The sequence below is a fragment of the Bos javanicus genome, chromosome 23, assembly GCF_032452875.1.
Source record: "Bos javanicus breed banteng chromosome 23, ARS-OSU_banteng_1.0, whole genome shotgun sequence".
NCBI lineage: Eukaryota > Metazoa > Chordata > Mammalia > Artiodactyla > Bovidae > Bos > Bos javanicus.
Genome location: NC_083890.1, coordinates 12,797,893 through 12,820,950, shown reverse-complemented (window position 1 = coordinate 12,820,950; position 23,058 = coordinate 12,797,893). Strand labels below are relative to the sequence as shown.

The following is a 23,058-nucleotide window of genomic DNA, read 5'->3' as shown; positions in this document are numbered from 1 at the left end:
AAACACAGAAATGTATGGGAAGGAGAAAATTAATCACTCATGATTTTACACAGAAAAGAATTTATGAGTATTGTGTTAACAAATGGACAACTACCATTTTGGTATTTTTTTCACTTAGAGTAGTATAATCATTTCCTTACATCATTAAACACTTTCTTTATGAACATCAGTTACATGGCTGCATGATGTCCCACAATTTGGATATATTGTAATTTCCTTAACTTCTGTGTACTTATATACATTTCTTCCCCCCCACCCTCATTTTAAACTGTTATAAGAACTGAACTGAAATACTATTAAGTATGCAAACGTTTAGTATTGTTTTTGGGGTAAGAATTTTTGAACTGAAATGGCTGTAATGAAAAACAGTAGCTTTTCATCTTTCTCTCAGTCCTACAGCATGATAATTACTTGTTTCTTATAAATTTCAAGTAATTAATCAGTAAAGTAATATAGCTCTAGAGCTTTCTGGGGTAGAAGTTCCTTGATAACTTTCTCATTTTCTTTCTCAATATTTGTGGTTTTGAAATTAGCTCTTTTTCTCGGGAAATTTTCATTTCACTTAGATTTTCTACTGTATTTACAAATAACTATAAAATTTGCCTCTATTTAAATCTACAATCTGTAATTATATGGGTTTACGTATTATAGGCATTTATTTTTGTGTATTTTCTTGCTGATTAGTTTTTGTATTTATTTATTTACTTATTTGGTAGCATTGGGTCTTAGTTGTGGCACGTGGGCTTAGGTGCCACGCAGCAAGTGGGATCTTAGTTGCCTGACGAGGGGTGGAATGCACATCCCCTGCATTGGAAGGCAGATTCTTAACTACTGGACTGCCAGAGAAGTCCCTGATTCGTTTTTCATACATATCATATATATAGCTGTTGTTCAGTTGCTAACTCATGTCTGACTCTTTGCAACCCTGAGGACTGCAGCATGCCAGGTTTCCCTACCCTTCACTATCTCCCAGAGCTTGCTCAAACTCATGTCCGTTGAGTCAGTAATGCCATCCAACCATTTCGTCCTCTGTCGTCCCCTTCTCCTCCGGCCTTGAATCTTTCCCAGCATCAGGATCTTTTCCAGTGAGTTGGCTCTTATATGTATGTGTATATTGCAAAGCACGAATTCTTTAATTTTGCTACTTTTTTCTGATTTTTAACATTATTTTTATTAACTCTTTCTACTTTTACTAACCTCTGTGTGTGTGTGTGTTTGTGAACACTTATATATATATATATCCTATTGTTTAGTTCTTTGGTTCACTTAAGGGTTAAGAAGATAGCATTTTGGCCACCTCACAAAGTTTGACAGAAAACAACAAAAATCTGTAAAGCAATTATCCTTCAATAAAAAATAAATAAATTTTAAAACCTTTCATAACTAGATTTTTGTCATCATTTTCTAAACAGAATTGACACGCTTTTTTTTTAAAGTGTTCTAATTTTATTGCTTATAGTCAGAGAAGGAGGTTTCAGCAATTTTTGTTTTTGGGGATTGAATCAAAGTTTTCTTTTGGGACTGAATATCATCAATTTTTGTAAATATTTCTTGGACACTAGAAATAATTTCATATACTTCGTTCATATTGAAGACAGTCCAATGTAGCTATTCAAGCTTAAAAATAACATATTATAAAATCTCTATATAATTACTAATTTATGCCTACTCAGGACTGGCTACATAAAAGCGTGAAACGAAACTGTAGAGCTCCTTGTTTAAAAATTATTAAGGACTTTAAGAGGGTGATAGCAGAGCATTAAGCCAAGTATGGTCCCTTCTAAAGTTGGCCTTCTGCCTACCAGACCTGTCATGGATTGATAGTATATGCCATAGTCTCAAATTATAGGAATTAAAAAAAAAACTCCACATAAAATATTGATGGATTTTGTCTTATGTAATTTGATGTTATTTTTATTTCATAAAGCATTATTACAATTAATTCTCACTGTGAATCATAATTTTAACCCATAAAAATAACTGCTCTTATAAGTGCTTTTTTTTCCTTGAATTCTACATTTACAGTAATATTTCTTTCTTGGTATCTGTTGGTTTGAGTGTATTTGCTATATTTGTTCATCATTTCTCTTGTTAAAACTTTCCTATTTTTAATTTTTTTTCTATTTTTCTTCAAGTTACCTCTGTGCACAATTTAAAGAGTCAGCCATTTGTATAAGGCTTATTATGAAAACAGTAACCCCCTGCCCACTTGCTCACCACTTTCAATTCCACAGAGCAACCACTTCCAACTCTTCTAGTTTTATGGGATGGGCTGGGGCCGGGAAGTGGGGGATATTATGTGTCTGGCTGGTATATTTTGTTAATCTTTCGAACTCCTGAAAATGTATTTTTGTTCTCTCAGACATAAAGGACAATCTGGCCCAGTATAGATGGTATATGTGTGAGAGAGAGTGAGATAGAATGTGTTTATCCCTTAACACTTAAATTGCATCCCTAAGAATATCTTTTGGGGACTTCCCTGGTGGCCTAGTAGTTAAGACTTTGACTTCCAATGCAGGGGGCGTGGGTTTGATCCCAGGTCAGGGAGCAAGAATTCCACATGGCTTGGGGCTGAAAAACCAAGACAGAAAACAGAAACCATTCTGTAACAAATTCAATAAAGACTATAAAAATGGTCCACATAAAAAAAAAAAGAATGTCTTTTTGTTCCCTCATATATTGAGGATAAGGAAATGGCAACCCACTCCAGTACTCTTGCCTGGAGAATTCCACGGACAGAGGAGCCTGGCGGGCTGCAGTACACGGGGCCACAAAGAGTCGGACACGACTGAGCGACTATCACTCACCTGCTCACACCGAGGGCAGTTTGGTTAGTCACTGAATTCTTAGAGGCCAGTAATTTCCCCTGCATATGTTTTGCTGTTACTTTCTAGTATTTAGGGTTGCGGCAAGACTGTGACGTCCTGATTTCTCTTCTTTTGTGAGCCATCTTTTACATTTTGTTTCTTAAGTGCCTATAAGCTTTTCTTCCTGTCTTTGAAATTTAAAACATTTCTAGGTGTTGATCTTAATTTTCATAAATTTTGTTTGGAATATAGTAATCAAATTCAATCTCCAAACCTAATCACCAAACTTAAAGATATGGCCAATTTTCTTTCATGATAGCTCAGTCATGTTTGACTCTTTGCAACCCCATAGACTGTAGTCCATGGAATTCTCTAGGCCAGAATACTGGAGTGGGTAGCCTTTCCCTTCTCAGCAGATCTTCCCGACCCAGGAATAGAACTGGGGTCTCCTGAATTGCAGGTGGATCCCCTACCAGCTGAGCTACCAGGGAAGCCCCAATTATTATTCCCAATAAACTCATGCCTTGTGTAAGTCAACAAGTTGGTTTTTTTCTTGTCTGTGATGCCAAGAAGCATGCAACAGTTATAAAAAGAATGAGAAACTGTGACCGGGCATACAGAGAAAAAGAAAAATCTGGTAATGGAGAAACCTACCTTTATTAGTCTAAATTATGCTTTGCTTTTTAACGGCAGTGATACTGATGACTGATTTTATTAAACACTGATTTGCTGGGAGAAGGAGGGAAATTTTTACCTTCAGAGGCAACACTTCTCTGTTGACACCATAAAATGTTGCCATAGCAAGTGTCCAAGACAGCAGACCAGCCACATTCCCACAGACCTTTTTGGCACTTTCAAAAGTGTAATCATCCATGTTAAAATATGGCTGTAGTAACTCAACAGTCTCTTCATTTATTGTGTCCTTGGGGAACTGCTGAAGACTCCACAGGAATCCTGTTGCACTCATCAACTGAAAAATAGTATTACAGCCTGTAAGCTCTGGGAAAAAATACGTACTTTCTTTCTAAGTTAGCATGTACTTCTAAATTGAATTTTTTTCAAAGAAGTAATAATTGATTTGCTCTAAACATACAAATCAAGACTATGGCAGTAGTCAACCTAAAGCCGTAAATTGCAAGCTGTCTTCCTGTTTCCATGGAGAAGAGCAAAGAAGAAAAACAACGTAAGTTTCCCACCTAGTGAGTGCGTCTAAATGCCACCAACCACACAAGCCCCTTTTTATAGACGGAGTTGGGTTGACATCAACATTGTGCCAATACTTCCTTCACTGAGTAATATGCATTTAAGTGCATATTATATATTTTTTTTAAATTGTACTATAGTTGCTTTACAATGTTGTGTTAGTTTCTGCTGTAAGCAAACTGAATCAGCCACACATACACATATATCCCCTCTTCCTTGGATTTCTTCCCATTTAGGTTATCACAGATCACTGAATAGAGTTCCCTGTGCCATACAATAGGTTCTCACTAGTTATCTATTTTATACATATATTATTTTTGTGTGTGTGCAGGGGGACAATAATATTCTATGGTCCAGATGTACCACTTTTTATTTAACTACTCACATACTGAAAGGCATCTTGGTTGCATCCATGTTTTGGAAATTATGAATAAAGCTGCTATAAAAACCCCTGTGAGCAGGGTTTTGTGTGGGTATAAGTTTTCAGCTCATTTAGGTAAATACTGAGGAGCATGATTGCTGAATTGAATGGTAAGAGTATATTTACTTTTGTACCATGGCTTCTTTTTCAACATCTTTATTTAGGTATAATTTACAATAAAATTTCCCCATTAAAAAAAAAAAAAAAAGACTGTGCCAATACTAGGTATGGGTTCTGGACAGATTTTTATAAAAAGAGGGCATTCAGCTTTAAAATCTTACATTTTAAAGAGGCATTACATTTTGAGAGATGCAATTTAAGATAAATTCTTCAGTATACAATGATCAATTATTTGTCTGCCATTGTGTCTGGTCTGTATTGAGTGTCCTGGGATGCAGACACCTAATACACCTCAAAGGACTTATAGAGATAGATTTTACTTACTTTTAATGACTCGCCCCATGATGGCTTGCAGCAAGGTTTTTCTGGATCCATAGTGACAGGGTCAATTTTCTTTTGAAATAGTAACAGAACACAGTCCATGATTCTCATAATAAGATGAGGGGGCTTTGCAAGTTTCCTGACTGTGGCAATATCATTTGGCTTGATAGTCTGTATTTGGGGTTAGGGATCAGAATATTTTTTGCTGAGTAGTATTCCTAGTCATATGGAACTCTCATACTTTTAAAAACTTAAAATGGAAAATTTTTAAACATATTTTCTTCCCAATTCCTGACATTTACATCAAGGGTCTGCATTCCAAGATTCTTACATAATGGATCTTTCACGGTTAAGTTAGGATTTCTGTTTCTTTGTTTGCATTTCCCCCAAAAGTTATCAAAGAATTGGTTTAGAATATCACTACCATTCATTGGCCATCACCCCAGATCTCCATTAGCTGTCCATTAGCTAATTAGCTCCAACTGTCATTAATGTTTGCCATTTAGATAATTTCATCTTCAAAGCATAGAGTCTATATTACATATGAGTATTAAAAAAGGGGCAAGGCCCTGAATATCAGAAACCTCACCTTCAGTTTTCATTTTGAAGGTTGCCCTGTCTATGGAAGGGAGAGAATTCGAAGGAGACAAGAAAAGTTATTGTACCATATGACTCATAAAAATATTTTTGAAAGTTTCTATCTGTGAGCTGAGTTAGAAATAGGACATCTCCTGACATTCAAGTCAAGAAGGACTGGGACATCATATGATCCATAAAAACTCCTAAGACCTATTTGGCTCAGTGATCACTCTCTCATGTGTTATCATAGGACCCACAAAAGAAGGGAGGGTGGAAAGTGTGTCCAGGTCATTGTTACAATTTTATTAAATGATGATCCTAAATCTATTAATGCATTTAACAATCACAGACATTCTCCCATATAAAATAAGAGCAAAAGCAAAATATCCCTGTCCTCAGAATCTTTCAAAGAGAGAGAAACACAATTACCCTAAACTATGATTATCTGACACGACAGAAGTCTAGGAGTGACAGGAAAACAAAGGAGGTTCAGGACTTCCTGGAAGGGGTGAAATCTGAGCTTGGTCCTGCAGACTGACTCTTACTAGTTATGACAGTTAGGAAAAGTAGAAAGTGTTCCTGGCAGATAGAGACCCATTTAAAAGTAACAGACCATAATTACTGCAGAAGCATTTATGTGTTTCCGTATGGCTGGATCATGTTGTGTGTAGGGACAAAATAAGGTAAAATTGAAGGGGCAGACAGGAGCCAGGTATCACAGCAGTAGCACGAATACTTATTGAGTTCCTTCCATGTACCCAGTGAACTATTCATTATTTTTTAATGCATACATTGATTCTTCAAAGATCAAGGAAGAATTAGAATCTTGACAGAGATCCAAGAGAGTTAAGTAAACTTTACTTGAGACTATCTACCGTATGGTCATGAGAGGCAAATGGAGATCTGCTTGCCTCTGAAGCTGTCCCTTCTTGCTTCACAGTCCTGGATACCCATCTTGGGACTTTAAATTAGAGAAATGGGAACCGTAAGAGGATTTTTAAAAAATGTTAAAGAGTGCATGACATAACCTAGTCAGGATGCTGAAGGAACTGAGAAGGCTGTCTGTATAATCTGAATCCCTTAGGATACAGTTTAAGCCAATAATCACACTAAGCATTATTCCTCAGTTCTCATGGAAAGATGCTTTGTGGGATGAAAGTAAGTTATGGGAAGTAAAGACTTAAAAAAATAAACTTAGGAAATGTAATCAGCAGAAATATTTGCTTCAAGACTCAGAGATCACAATCACATTAAGAATTCAATTCAGTTTTCTGATTAGAAATCCCATAACTAAATTTTATGTAATGACACGTGGTGCCAGCTAGGACCTGTGTTGGGAGGGATAACAATGCACTGCTCACATTCAGGGCTGCTTCTGCTTCTTCCAGTGCAGGTCTAGCTGCCTCGAGCTTGGTCTCAGCTATTACTTTTTCACTATCGATTTCATCCACTATTTTTTGGGCTTTGTCTTTTACTTCCTGCACTTCATTTTTCACTTTGGCTGAAGCCTGAGCACTTACTGTGACTTCTGCTAATACCTGTTAAAGAAAGAAAACATGAGGATCAATAGAAATCTTTTCAGCATAATTTACAGATTTGAGTATATAATATAAAATAAGAATGAGAGAAGATTCATCCCCCATTTAAGCTGTCTATATTTTAAGATGTATTAAAGTAACTCCTCTGAGTAGCTTTGTAATCTTTGTTTCCTAAGCTTCTCTCGGTCATGAACTGTATTAATAAATATTTCAAACTTTCAGAAAAATGATATTTATACTCTATGTTATTTCTAGAAAATTAAAACTATTCAAAGTCAGTGCCATGGAATAAGGTCAGAAACCATATGAAGCCTCATGTAATAACAAAAAAAATAGCTAATGTTTGTTGACTGCCTACCATATATCAGGATGCTAAGGGTCTACCTTATGTCATATGCTAAGTGCCTCTCCTATGCTCTAATATTTCAATAACTGGCTAAAGGTAGAGACTTAAGCATCTATTCTTAACTGACTCTGTGAGTGCAAGGTGAAAGCAGCCTGAGCCTGGGGGAGAAGCAGTAGGTAGAGAAGTAACACATATATATCCCTATCACCTCGGGAGGGGCATCTTTTAAAAAAGACTCAATCAACTCTTCTTTTTATTCTTTTCCTTCCTTAAAACAAACTTCAGATCAAACTTGGGCTACCCCAGAAACCTAGAGCCTGCAGAGACCTTAAAGAGAAGATCTAATATAATTTATTGTCAAGCAGAAATTTCCTATACAGATGACAGAAAACAAGAGAGAACCAGAGAAGGAAAAAACAGTCTTAGACCAAGTAGAGGATATAATAGTTTAGGTATGTTTTGGTATAAATTAAACAAAAATATCTAACGGTCTTTGTAAATGTTGCTATTGTTGTTTAGTTGCTAAGTCGTATCCGACTCTTTTGTGACCCCATGTGGGCTGTATTTTACTGGAAATAACCTGTGGGTTTATATTCTGTTTACTTTTTAATAACATTTTAAACAATGCTTTTTTTTAAATGTGGGAAGATATGCTTCACAGTGTAAATGCCAACTCACTTCATCTGCTTTTACGGAAGCCACTGCCAACTCCTTCTCCTTTACTGCAAGATCCTGAGAGAGTTTTGCCACAGATTCACTTGCCTCCATCAGCTTGTCAAGACCTTTACAAACACACACATAGACACTTTCACTGAATATATGATTATCCCCTCATCAAATACTTATTCAATATTTACTACTTATAAAGAACCATGTGCTGCGTGCATGCTGTCTCATCAGTCATGTCCAGCTCTTTGCAACCCCATGGACTGTAGCCCACCAGGTTTCTCTGTTCATGGGATTTTCCAGGCAAGAATACTGGAGTGGGTTGCCGTGCCTTCCTCCAGGGGATCTTCCTGACCCAGGGATCGAACCCATATCTCTTATGTCTCTCGCACTGGCAGGCAAGTCCTTTACCACCTGGGATGCCATTAGGGCCATCTGGGAAGCCCTAAGGCACCATAATGTACACTATAACAAACACAAAATAATTATGGACAAGATGTCTTAAAATACACATATTTTAGAAGCAATAATACTGACCATATTTCTAACAGTTTCAGTTCAGCAGGAAATGAAGAAAATAGGTCTGAATGAAGAATATCATCTAGTTACATTTAAGGGAAAGTCATATTGCTATAACAAGTAAAATGAATTTAGCCAGGAAACTTATTTGACAAATGTATGCTCTCCTTGGCTTTGCAAACAGTTTGTAACTATCATTTTTTGCCTTTGAATCACACTGCAACTGAGACGGCAAATGAGACATAATATATTAACATTTTTTGTGGTTCTCTCCTATAACAGTGAAAATAACTGCTAAAACTTCTGCAACTGTTTCTGAGACTCTCAGTGCTCTAGACAAAAATAACTGGTTAACTGAAAATCTCACTAGTCGCTAGATAGAGGTGTGTTGGTAAGCATTTAGATTCTGGGTCTGGAGTGAGGGCATTCATTTGGATGGTTCCAGTGTCTGCCGTGTAGATAATCCCACCTTGCCTGGTTCTCAGCAACACACCATTATATAATATTTCTGCCACATAGATAGAATAGAAATAATAATGTTCCCCAAGAACATTAATAATAATAAAGTAAAAATAACTAAGAAGTAATGAGTTTTGAGTATTGATTGCCCTCATTAACATAATTAATTTAATTGTAAGTTTATTAATTTTTAATGAAGGCTGTGGTTATCAACCAGATCATCACATTCCTAATTTAACCATCAGTTCTCATGAGCCAGTGCAGGTAGCTTCAGCACACCACCGATTCTAGAGCATCATATAAAAAAGCTGCGGAAAGCCACGAGAAAGCCAACAGAAGGACGTTTCTCTCACAGGGCACCGATCATCACTGTAGCTTCACAGGCCTTTATGCTTTGTGACCACATTCTGTACAGAAGTGAAAATACAGAACTAAGGCATTTCAGGATTATCTGGGCCAAATGCTTTCTGGACATAAAATCTGTTCCCACTTACACTTTTCCTACTTACACTACATATACTGGACACTTAGAAAACCACTGCTCACGTAAAGTCTCTTTTTGTTTTCATTTTTTTGCTTTTGTTTCTGTTTTGTTTTTTCCTTTGTTAGAAATCTGAGAAGCAGTAACACGGCAAAGTTTACACAAATTGAGGGAAATGGCAATGAAACCATAAATTGAAACTGTGGTCAGTACCCAGGAGCTGGCTTTTCCCCATCTGTAAGCAGCAGCTCAACAACCACGGTGACTCACTACCCAACAGGACGGACCCAAAGCTGAAAGTGCCGGAAGAAATGGTTCCAGAAGAAAAACAGGCCACCTCTGTTTACATTTTTTCTGCCCAGACTTTCTTGACAGGTCAAAAGACCCATAAAGATATCCCTCAAAATAATCTACTATCAGCAATATTTCAATATTGATTATAAATCAATATTTCAATATGAAAAATAAGTATTTCATTTTCAAACAACAATGTCCACCAAACAAAATATTGGGATCTCTTTCAGACAAGCCCTAAAAGATCAGATTCTGTTCCACTTACCAATATTCATACGTTCAGCTTGCTCATTAATGTATTTCACCTTTTCAGTGTAAATGTTTTTATAACCATTTATAAATGAGAGGTAAGATTTGGGAGTCACGTGCGCTCTTCGGCGGTATCTAAGAGTAGAACAGAAAAAAAGACCTTCCCGTGAGGCAGCAGGAATACTGTATCTCTAACTGATTCTTTGACTTGACCCTTATCCCCATTCTGGGCTTCTGTTTCCTCTTCTGGAAAACTGAGAAAAGAATCACTGTCCTACACCTCCTAGGATTTTGTGAAGATCAAAAAATAAAACAGCATACGTAAACACACTTTGTAAACTTTAATGTTCTATACAAATATTAGGGATAAGTGGTTGAAATGAATTTGTGCCGAGATCTGTTTTCATTCGCCAGATATTTGCTACACACCTCTTCCCCACTAGAAACCCAGATGAGATGAGTGGGCTTACAACGGTGAAAGCCAATCTCTCCCCTGAATTTCTGGATTATCCTTGAAATCAAGGCACACTTGATTCAAACATCCAAATCACTACGGTTTCAGTATAATAATTATATTTAACAATAGAAACAAGTAAAAGGAAAAATTTTTATACAGGAGAAACTAAAGTCAAAGAAGAGATCTTCACATACTAAAAATTCATATTTTTATATTACAGTACGTTTATTTTATATTAAAATTTTACTTTTGGAGTTCTGAACATTAAAAAGCATTTTAAAGGACTCTGGCATATATGTGACTATTAGTAAAACATTATATAAATATCTTTTACATATCTTTTTTTATGCAGGCCATTTTTAAAGCCTTTTATTGAATTTGTTACAACTCTGCTTCTGTTTTTGGCTGCAAGGCATGTGGGATTTTTATTAGCTACCCGATCAGAGATCGAACCAGCACCTCCTACGTTGGACGGCAAAATCTTAACCACTGGACTCCCAGGGAAATCCCATATTATGCATATATAATGCATTCAGAATAAACTTCTACAATAAGAGGATATTGAAAACTTTGAAAAATACACCAAATTTTCAAAACTAAAGACATGGTTTTTTGTAGCTGCACAAAAGTAAAAACTTCTCTTCACAAGTTGACAGCAGTAGAGGTGGAGTGCAAGTTAAGCAGAAAGAAAATCTTCCCAACAAAGAGAATTAATATACACAGATTTACCAAGAGAATCTGGGAGATTATCTATAACTATTTAAGAGGATGGTCCATGTACAGTTTTAAGTAAAGAAAATGACACAGGATAAACAAGTTTTTGTGAGATAGGATCCCCTACCCCTTGGAAAATCAATTAAGTGCGACCCAGACTCTCCATCTGGTCCCATTACTTCATGGCAAATAGATGGGGAAACAGTGGAAACAGTGACAGACTTTATTTTCTTGAGCTCCAAAATCACTGCAGATGGTGACTGCAGCCATGAAATTAAAAGATGCTTGCTCCTTGGAAGAAAAGCTATGACCAGCCTAGACAGCATATTAAAAAACAGAGACATTACTTTGATGACAAAGGTCCATTTACTCAAAGCTATGGTTCTTTCAGTAGTCATGTATGGATGTGAGAGTTGGACTATAATGAAAGCTGAGTGCTGAAGAACTGATGCTTTTGAACTGTGGGGTTGAAGAAAACTCTTGAGAGTCCCTTGGACTGCAAGGAGATCCAACCAGTCAATCTTAAAGGAAATCAGTCCTGAATACTCATTGGAAGGACTGATGCTGAAGTTGAAGCTCCAATACTTTGGCCACCTGATGCAAAGAACTGACTCCTTAGAAAAGACCCTGATGCTGGGAAAGATTGAAGGCAGGAGGAGAAGGGGATGACAGAGGATGAGATGGTTGCATAGCATCACTGACTCAATGGACATGAGTTTGAGTAAGCTCCAGGAGTTGGTGATGGACAGGGAGACCTGGTGTGCATCCACGGGGTCACAAAGAGTTGGACACAACTGAGCAACTGAACTGAAGACTCTACATGAAGAAAAATAGGCTTTCTGGGAGGTACTGCACCCCCTGAAGCTCATCCATGAACCCTAAGGAAGAAGTGCTCTGTTATAGAAACCATGTTGGCCCACCTTTATTTATAGCAATCATACCAGTGACTATCACACTTCGGAAAAAACTGCTGTATTCTTGAACTGTCAACACCAGCTTTCACATCATGAACGCCATTTCTGCTTTTAGGGACTGGACTCTTCTACTGTCAATTAAACTTCAGTTTCATAATTATTTGTCATGAAAACACAGACAAGATTAAGTGATGCATATTAATGATCCCTTAGCATAAGGCAATAATGAAGCTTTAGGACAGTGGACTTCTTTAACCAAATAAATAATGAACTTGAATAAGAAACAAATTTTAAAGAGTTTATAATGAATTATTTTAAGTCATTTCCAAAAAATTAATTAAGCAAGTGAAATAAAATAATTCATTAAGTATCTGTTACTTTGAAGCCCAGAGGGAAAGGGGTAATTAAAAGTATGGACACTAGTTAATTTTAAAATCTCAATTATTTGTCATCATTTTAATACATAATCACTAGAAAATCAAAGCGAGGGAAAAATCTAAGAGCAGCTGGGATTTTGAGCTCAATCACTGTGACGAGTGTGTTACTGGATGTTACATTTTATTCGTCTTTGGAGTGAACCTTGTGTTTCGGTAGCTGTCACGCTCACGCACCATCACTTACCTTTGGAAATAACTTTCACAGCTCTCTGAAACCATGTCGTGAAAGAGGCCCATTGTTTCTACGACTTGTCTTTTGGTGTCGCTAGAGCAGACAATACTATAGCCTGAGACAAAGTAGGAGGCCACGGCGACCAGCGCCTCCCTAGGCCAGCGACTGAACCAGTCCATGGTGCAGCCCGAGATCAAGCCCGGAAATTTCAAAGAGCGGGCACGGAACTTCTCACCAACCTAGCGACAGAAGTGTCAAAAAGCATTATACATTTTAAAAATTATATATTCAAAAAACACAGCGGGATGATAAGTCAGGCAGAGAGACCTTTTTATATTCTGAGCCAATAGCCTGACACAACACATTATTTTAGAAATCTTCTTAGACTGCATGAATATGTAAATGAAGTGTCCAGGTGCAAGGAGGTAATAGTTCCACATTCCCTCCTTCCCTAAGACTCATTCTGCTCAATTCTAGGAGCTCCCATGTAAGAAGACACTGACATCTTCTTTGCCCATGTGCTACAAACACACAATGGAATATTACTCAGTCATAAAAAGGAATGGATTTGAGTCAGTTGTAGTGAAGTAGATGAATCTACAGCCTGTTATACAGAGTGAAGTAAGTCAGAAAGAGAAAAACAAATATTGTATAGTAACACATATATAAGAACCTAGATAAACAGTACTGATGAACCTCTTTACAAGGAAGAAACAGAGATGCAGACATAGAGAACGGACTTGTGGACACAGTGAGAGAAGGGAGAGTAGGACGAATCGAGAAAGTAGCAGTGACATGTATTCACTACCATGTAAAAGAGAGACCACCAGGGGAAGCTGCTGCACAATGCAGGGAGCCCAGCCCGGCGCGCTGTGACGGCCCAGATGGGCGGGACAGGAGGCGGGTGGGAGGCTCAAGAGGGATTCTTAGGCAAGAAAAAAAAACAACTAAATTTGATACTTAAAATTTTAAAGAAAATTTTAAACAATCTGACATTAAAGATCTGTTCCAATAAAGGAAAAATGGATAGAAAAAAAAGGAAACTGACAAAGCACATTTCTACAGAGAGAGATGACCAGGACAGTGAAAGGCCTGGAACCAAGGCAAGTGAGATCTGCAGAAGGAATGGGAGGTGTTTGGTCTAAAAAAGAAATGACTTAAGGAGTCTGCAGAAACTTTCTCCAAATATCTGAAGAGCTGAGTAAAGGAGAGGGATTGGATTCACTTCACACGACAAACAAAATCACAGAGGAAGAGTCAGAGACAAAATTCCACTGTTTGTAAAGAAGACCTTTCTGGCTATTAGACTACCTAAAAATTAAGCAAGATGCCCTATAAGTTAGTGAGCCACCTCCCCCACCCCCAAGAGCAGAACTGCCCAATAGAATTTTCTATGATGATGGAAAGGATCTATATGTGTGCTTTCCATAGTAATCCCTAGCCACATGCAGCTATTGAATATTTGAAATGAAGCTAGTGGGACTGAGAAATTGGATTTTCATTTTTACTTAATTTTAACTGATCAAAAATCAAATGGCCACACATGGCTAATGGTTATAATACTGGATAGCACAGTGAGTGAGAGACATTCAAACCTACATCAGGGACATTCTAGATGGTATGACTACATTGGAGCTAAAGCTAGACAAGACTATATCACCAAATCCCTTAAAATCAAATAATTTCTGTCTCTAGGTAATCAAAGTTGTAGGGTATGCAATAATTGCTAATGAGTACACTCAATTTTCACTCTTTAGTATGATTTTGGTCAGTGGAGATTGGTGGTAGTCAAGAAGTAACAAGTGTTCATTTCTGAGCAAATCATCTCATCAGAGAAGGTGAACTAAGTACATTCAAGGAAGTAACTCCTCCTACGTAGAAATAACTAAAGTAAAAACTCACTGGAGAAAAGCAGAGAACAACGTGCAAGTTCTTCCTTGATCGTGAAATGAAGTACTCATACAGATTATCAAAGGTGGGAGGATGGCGAGGGAGCTCCCTTTTCATGACCGATATCAGCCCTTGGGTGATTTCATCCATCTCGTCCCGTGCAAACAAATTGGAGATCTTTGAGGAATAGGCAAGAAAAGGTTCAGTATCTCGAGAGTTCCCCACAGCCAACGCACTGCCAAAGTCTGGTTTCCCCCCACCCCTACCACTGCATGTCATTTCTTTTCATATTTTTTCCTGCATCTCTACAGTCAAATCCCTAGTTTGCCAGAAATTCCAAGAGCGCAACTTTTTATTTAGCAGCTTAATCAGGAGCAAATTAAGTTTCCTTTTGCTCAAATAGCTATTACCAAAAAGCCATCTTGTTTACCATTCCAATCACCACTTAAATGTCCAGCGATGCCTTCTGTTCTGATTCACAGTCAGTCTCAACTGTGGTTCCAAAATAGTTAACTAGAGCATGCATCAGTAAGCACCCAGACACGTCACTGTGAAGGGGAGAGTGCACACGCAAGGTGTGCTCGCAGGGCTGGCCTTCGCCTGGCATCTGAGAATTAGGCTTTTGGAAGGAAGGCTCCGTTACTAATCGATAAGGCTGTTCCACTGTAGCTACTATTTATAAAAACATTGGGATATATGGTGAACATCTGCTTTCCTTCTGGGAGTCTGGAATTTTGGCAGTTGCGGCTAGGCAGAGAACAACTACATGACCAGCCCCTAAGAAAATCTTGAATTCTGAGTCTCAAATGAGCTTCCTTGAACAGAAAGAGCACATGTGTTTCTGCACTTCACTTCACGTTTCTTCACTTTCACTTCACACCAAAAACACATTCTGTATGGACCCTTTAGTGAGAACGTATTAATAGGAAGCATGTATATGGATTTCCCCAGACTCCCCTGCTGTGTCTTTTTCTTTACTGATCCAGCTGAAAATCCTTACTGTGCTGCTGCAATAAATCTTAGTCATAAGCTCAACTATATGCTGAGTCCTGTGTATCCTTCTAATAAAGTACCAAGCATGTGGGTGGTCAAAGAAGTGATGATAAAAATGGTGTCAGCAGTGGTGGCATTCAGTTCAGTTCACTCACTCAGTCATGTCCATGGACTCTTTGCGACCCAATGGACTGCAGCATGCCAGGCCTCCTTGTCCATCACCAACTCCTAGAGTTTACTCAAACTCATGTCCATTGAGTTGGTGATGCCATCCAACCATCTCATCATCTGTTGTCCCCTTCTCCTCCTGCCTTCAATCTTTTCCAGTATCAAGGTCTTTTCCAATGAGTCAGTTCTTCACATCAGGTGGCCAAAGTATTGGAGCTTCAGCTTCAGCATCAGTCCTTCCAATGAACACTCAGGACTGATCTCCTGTAAGATGGCTTGGTTGGATCTCCTTGCAGTCCAAGGGACTCTCAAGAGTCTTCTCCAACACCACAGTTCAAAAGCATCAATTCTTTGGCACTCAGTGGTGACATACACATCTATTTACAGTTAGTGTAACTTTTTCAACCATTCTATACACCTGATATTTAGATAGATAAATGATACATAGATAGATAAACTTTGCTTTTCCTAAAATAAATTACAGGATTAAGCTAAAGACTTAAGAGACAAATAAGGAACCACACTTAAAATGGAAGAAAGCATATAAAATATCTGGAGGTAAGCAGCATTAATTTCACAGAAACTTCAAAAAGTCTATTGAACCTCACGTGTTAATCATTTCTAAAACGAAAAACGTGTGCCAAATGGCTTCACTTCACTTCTTTTTTTAATAATTATTATTTACTTATTTGGCTGTGCCAGGTCTTAGTTGCAGCCATCCGGGATTTTTGCTGCAGCATGCAAACCCTAGTTGCAGCATGTGGTATCTGCTTCCCTGACCAGGGATTGATCCAGGGCGCCCTGCGTTGGGAGCTCAGAGGCTTAGCCACTGGGCCACCAGGGAAGTCCCTAAATACCTCACTTCTGAAAGACTGCTGCTTTCTCTATTCAGATTTACATTTTTAAAATATAACTTCTGTCTCTACTTTGGAGACATACCTCCCCTGAAGATAGCAGGTTGTTGAGATATTCTAGAAATGCCTCATCTTTTATTTCGTTGTCAGTAAAGATAAAAGTGATGCCTTTGCCATCAGCACCAGCAACCTTGTACAAGCCTTTTAAATCATCTGTGAGATTACTCACATTATAAGACCTAAGAAGAGAAGGAGCAGAAAGCTTTAAATGAAAATATAGTCATCATTTATCTCAAAACACAATACAATCCATGATAATTAGAGCGTAATCCGCACCTGCTCCGATAGATTCTAAGTTAATAGTGCCTGCTAGAAAACACAGAGCTAAACAGCTGTACATTACCACTCTAAATAAATAGGTTTTATTTAGCTTGAGAACTTAGTGGGGAATTTACCAAAAGTGACTCAGACAGAATAATTGGGAACAAGGAAAAGAACTTTTATTCCCTACAATCCAACAGTCCTCAGCCAACAGATGTTTTTTGCCCAAGTGAATATATATGTAATATTTAAAACTAATCAGATATTTGGATGAGCTTATATTGGTAAGAAGGTATAGATAAATTATAAATAAAAGTAGTGATAAATTACATATAATGGTAATTTTCACATCTCACTGAGCGACTAGATTCAGAGATGCATTATGCAATGTGATATAAATAATAGAAATGTTATAATTATATGGTCACAGATTCTGAAAAGAGATGAGCCTGGTCTCTGTTTTTCTCGTTTACCCTGTTTCCTACTAAACGCATGTGCTACCAGAAGTGACATGATGTGTAAAAGCAAAGCAGACGTTTTCCTAAGTGTGGCATGTAAATCCTCGTGGGTAGATGCCAATGAAAGGGATTATAAAGAAGTCCTTATTTGAAGGAGGTTTCACTGTGCAAGTAATAGGGAGTTCTGTGTAATTCATAGGGTCTAATGGAAAGACTACTGACATTAAATTCAGGAAGACCAGAGTTCAAATCCCTGCCCTGAAGTTTTATAAAAGTTCCTTCATGTTTTACAGCTTGTTTCCTCATCTGCAAAATGAAGATAATTACAAATTTGTAAAGGTTGTTATGGGCATTTGAGATGATGTACCTTAACTACACTTAAACGTATAATAGCTTACTTTTATTTTTTTAACCTTTTAATTTTGTATTGGAGTATAGCCAATTAACAACACCGTGACAGTTTCAGGTGGACAGCAAAGGGACTCACACATACATATACATGTATCCATTCTCCCCCAAACTCCCCTCTCTTCCAGGCTGCCACATAGCATTGAGCAGAGTTCCCTATGCTATACAGTAGGTCCTTGTTGGTTATCCATTTTAATCATAGCAATGTGTACATATTCATCCCAAACTCCCTAACTATCCCTTCCTCCCATTCTTCCCCCTGGCAACCGTAAGTTCATTCTCTAGTAAGTCTGTGAGTCTGTTTTGTAAATAAGTTCATCTGTATAATTTCTTTTTAGATTCTGCAAATAAGAGATGTCATAGCTTATTTTTAAATTAGGAGAGGAAATGAAGCCCTTCTGGGTGGAATTATAGTTAATCTTGTAGATCTCAGCAAAAGGAATACTATCAAGAAGAGACGATATATCCCCTCAAAATAATTGCCAAGGGGGAGAACTCATTAAAAAGGGAAACGGGTAAGTTGGTTTGCTGAGAAGCAGCTGCACTTGTGAGAGCGACATAGTCCGCATCCTTACTCAGAAGTGCCCGGTGTTAGAGCAACCCTCTCACTGACCACTCAAGGAAGTCACAAAGCCGTTTTGCTCATTTTTTTAAATTAAGCAGACTGTTAGGCATTGCTTTTACAATATATAGACATGGTCACAGCACACCCTCTGTAGGTCCAGATCCCTCTCACTGCTTTCTTTCATAGCTAAGCCTCTTGAGGAGTTTTAAAATTTGTTTATATTTGCTTCTTCGCTTCCTTAAAGCAATGTGGCTTCTGCCCCCATCTGATCCACTCAAAGGTTAGTCACCACTCTTCAGGCTTTAATCTCGTTTTTAGGCTAATTCTCTGCCTTCGGGTTTCTGGAAACCACATCAGATTTCCTCCTCTGCCTGGCCTCTTCTCCTCACTCCCCCTGCATTGTTATACCCACCACTTCTATCTCGAGGAGTATACTCAGACATGTGCAGGAATATTCGTAACAGCTGTATTTGCAAAACGAAAACCCCGCAAACGTTTATCAACAGTATGATGGACAAGCAAACTGTGGCAATATGTGATAAAATGGGAGGCTCCACAGCAATAAAAAAGAATAAACTACTGCTGCACGCAGCCTCATGGGTGACTCACAAACACCACGCAAGCAACAAAAACGGCATTAAAGAGGAAACCCCATACGATTTGACTGACATAAAGCTGAAAAATAGGCCAAGTAAAGCAATGGGCTTAGAAGTTAGAATATTCTTCCCCTTAGGAGGGTAGTGACTGGGACAAGACCCAAGGTGTACTTCTGGGTGCTAGTGATGTTTTATTTCTTTATCTGTGACCTAACTACATAGGTGTACTTACTTTTTGACACCCATGATTTGTGAACATTTTTTTTAATGTATATTACCCTGAAATAAAAACGTTTACTTGAAAAAGAAATACAATATATTGTAATCTTTTTTATTTTTGTTTATTTGGCTATGCCCAGCAGCATGCAGGATCTCAGTTTCCTGACCAGGGATCAAACTGTTGCCCCCAGCAGTAGAAACATGGAGTCTTAACCACTGAACCTGCAGATAAATCCTATTGTAATTTTTTTTTATTTCGTTTTTTAGTTGGAGGATAATTGCTTTATAATGTTGTGTTGCTTTCTGCCATCAGTTCAGTTCAGTTCAGTTCAGTCGCTCAGTCGTGTCCAACTCTTTGCGACCCCATGAATCGCAGCACACTAGGCCTCCCTGTCCATCACCAACTCCCGGAGTTCACTCAAACTCAAGTCCATCGAGTCGGTGATGCCATCCAGCCATCTCATCCTCTGTCGTCCCCTTTTCCTCCTGCCCCCAATCCCTCCCAGCATCGGTGTCTTTTCCAATGAGTCAACTCTTCGCGTGAGGTGGCCAAAGTACTGGAATTTCAGCTTTAGCATCATTACTTCCAAAGAAATCCCAGGGCTGATCTCCTTCAGAATGGACTGGTTGGATCTCCTTGCAGTCTAAGGGACTCTCAAGAGTCTTCTCCAACACCACAGTCCAAAAGCATCAATTCTTCGGCATTCAGCTTTCTTCACATACAACGACGCAAATCAGTCATAATTATATATGTAATTTTTTTAAGCAAACATTTCACTCCAGTGAAATCAACAATAGAGAAAAAAACATATTGGCGTGTTTCATTTTATCTTACCTGGTTAATGTTATCTGGAATATTTGATATCCAGCTATAAAAGAGGCCAATCTTGAAAGACTTTGTTTTCCTGACCCACCGACACCCACAAGCAACGCATTTCCACATGATGTTCGGATTATTCGTGAAATCTGTTTTGAAATAAAATAGTATATATTTGAAAATAGAATTCAGCTGTTTACAGCTGCTTGCAATAAATGGGTCCAAGGTTTGACCACATGCTTTGAGACTACATTAGACTTTCTCATTTAATGTACAAGGGTTCATATTGATTTATTCAATTCCAGTTCTTTCATTGCCCATCTATATTTACATCATGAAAAAGAGTGCAAATTGGCTTTCCTCTCTCCTATTTTAAAATGATTTTCTCTCTGTGTGTGTAATTTTATTATTTTCAGACTCAACGGGTAATGGAACTGCTCTTCCCAATCTGCAGGGAGCAGTTTAGAACTGTTTGCTTATTATCATCAGTCTAACACACTGACTTAGCAGAAACCAAGTGCTACGTAGCTCTACAGCAAATGCTACCTCTACCATATCTCTGCCAGTGAAAATTTTTTAAAAGTATCAAAATTCTATTTACAATGGAGGCATGGAAACACCTGTAGAAAAAACTTAGGGAAACAGCCTTTAGCTTTGTGTTGCTTTTCTAAGGAGATTTCCTCACAGAGAGGATAAGGCCCAAGCTGTGGTTTGAATCTTATGCGGGTCAGTTGGAGACATTGCTTAAAAGCTGTCTTTTACATTAATACCACTGATTAGAAGAAAATCTAGATGGACCGTTAAATTCATTTATCACCACAGCAAAGAATTTTTTTAAATCCAAGTTTTACAGGGGGCAGACACCTTGATATGTGTCAAATCTACTATTATATTTTAAATACGTTAATCGCTTATGTGGCTTTGCACCTAGAACAGGGTACCAGGCCCCTAAGACCAAGCCACTGTGGGTACTCAGTAATTATTTGTTGGATTCCCTGGTGGTCTAGTGGTTGGGAATCTGCCTTGCAATGCAAGGAATTCAGGTTCAGCCCCTGGTCTGGAAACTAAGGTCCCACATGCCTCAGAACCACTAAGCCCATGCACCACAACCAGGAGTCCATGTGCCATGATGAAAGAGCCCACGTGCCACAACTAAGAGCCAACATGGCCTAAATAAATAAGTAAACATCTTTTAAAATAATAATTATTAATTGTTGAATAGATGAATGTAAATTCACCAATTTTGCAGAAGACGATTCTATGATAAATACAGAGTTAACTGCCTCCTCTTTATGAAACCTTCCTACTCCAATTTGTTGGAGAAACTCTTTTTATATCTATAAATTACATAGTCAAACAACTCCTTCCTGCAGCCTTTCACACCTGGATCCAAGCCATACTTCTTTTAGGTGATGCCTCCAGTTGGTTCCTATTTTTATCAGTCCTGTATACCCACATTTTCCTTTTCCCCATAGTCTGTAAGTCAATCATGAAATCGACATTTTTAAACACATCAACTTTTCCTCCATGGGCAACGGGATTTCCATTACACCAAAACATAGTTTGAGAGAATATTTTTTTCATAAAGTTCTCCACCTTACTGGCTAAAAAGGTAAAACTCTTTGACTCAGCGAGTCGAATACAAAACCCATCAGTTTGCCCTTGAAAAACATTTGCTGTCATGTAGATGGATTCAAATAAGGGGTTCCTGATTAAGCCTTTGTTTTGTTAGAGAGTGAACCGACTTTACCTATAGATTCTCTTCTATTAACTATCAGATACTATATATGTATTCTCTAAAAAAGTTTATCTGTGAAATTCACTAAGCTTTTACATTATCTATTTATATCAGTAAACAATCAATAGTGAGAACCTTAATAAGATGAGTCATCGCATCTTTAAAAAACACCAGATCAAGAGATGTTCCTCTAATGATTTCATTGAACTGTCTCTGGTAAAACTGGAGTTTTTCAGACAGAAATTCAAAGGATGGTACCTAAGAGTGGGGAGAGAGAAAAATAATATTTAAGATCCAAAATTCTGGAATGCTATAATTGCAAACATATTCACAAGTAATTCTTAAAAAAAAAAAAAGTTAAACCTAATGGATTTCCAAAAATTTGTCATGAATGAATTGACTTTTAGTTATTTCCATTTTCAGATCCTGAAACCTAACTGGTTGGTTTCCAATATGAAATTATTCTTAACCTTTTCCTTTAGGAATCCCAGCACCAACTACTGTCCATGTTAATTAAGGCTGTAATATAACAAATGTATTTCTCAGTTTTTATTTGCTTCTTAACAGTGCTTATGGAGCTTTAAAAATATATAGAAATTTTACATTATGTATGTAGTCAAATTATTCTGAAATCAATATTCACTTATTTCTTTTGCAAATGGTTGCTCCCCATTTAATTCTTTGACCAACATGCATTTCAAAATTACTCTATGTGACCCTGTTTAAAAAAAATCTCTTTGGAGTCTTGCTTCAAGCGTCATTAAATCTATACGTTAACTTATGGAAAACAATGTGTTGCCATTTAACCAAGTAAAGTTTTATCACATTTATTTCTAGATGTTTTACATATTTATTGCTAACTGAATGAAATACTTTTATGTTGTATTTCCTATCTTGGGATTATTGGCAAGAGATGGCAATCCTTTTTCTATAAAGGGCAAGATAGTAAATATTTTAGACTTTGTGGCCCATATGGTCATTCAACTCCACTTTTGTAGTACAAAAGCAGTCATAGACAATATATAAACAAATGGGCTTGGTTGTGTTCCAATACAGCTTTACTTGTGAACAATGAAATTTGAATTCTGTGTAATTTTCATGTGTCACACAATATTATTGTTCTTTGATTTTTTGTCTACCCATTTAAAAATGCAAAACCCTTCTTAGCTCACAAATCTGACAAAAAGAGGCAGTAGGCTGGATTTGGCCCATTGGCTAATATAGAGGATATTTATTCAGTTATAGATTTATATCACACTTAGTCATATAACTGAACTCTTAGTAGTTGGAACTGATTTTTAAAAATCTCTTGGATTATATTAAGAGATAATCAT

General features: G+C 37.6%; 1 protein-coding gene across 1 annotated transcript in view; it reads right to left on the bottom strand.

Moving 5' to 3' along the window:
- The window catches only part of DNAH8 (dynein axonemal heavy chain 8), a 325,600-nt gene that overhangs the window by 123,070 nt on the left and 179,472 nt on the right, over positions 1–23,058 (bottom strand). The window contains exons 60-69 of the mRNA XM_061398067.1: positions 21,860–21,982; positions 20,005–20,135; positions 16,688–16,841; positions 14,600–14,764; positions 12,710–12,936; positions 10,020–10,138; positions 8,014–8,117; positions 6,813–6,989; positions 4,876–5,043; positions 3,562–3,777 (exon numbers count right to left, since the gene is read on the bottom strand). Of these exons, the coding sequence (XP_061254051.1) occupies positions 3,562–3,777; positions 4,876–5,043; positions 6,813–6,989; positions 8,014–8,117; positions 10,020–10,138; positions 12,710–12,936; positions 14,600–14,764; positions 16,688–16,841; positions 20,005–20,135; positions 21,860–21,982 (1,584 nt within the window). The remainder of the gene's footprint in view (positions 1–3,561; positions 3,778–4,875; positions 5,044–6,812; positions 6,990–8,013; positions 8,118–10,019; positions 10,139–12,709; positions 12,937–14,599; positions 14,765–16,687; positions 16,842–20,004; positions 20,136–21,859; positions 21,983–23,058) is intronic.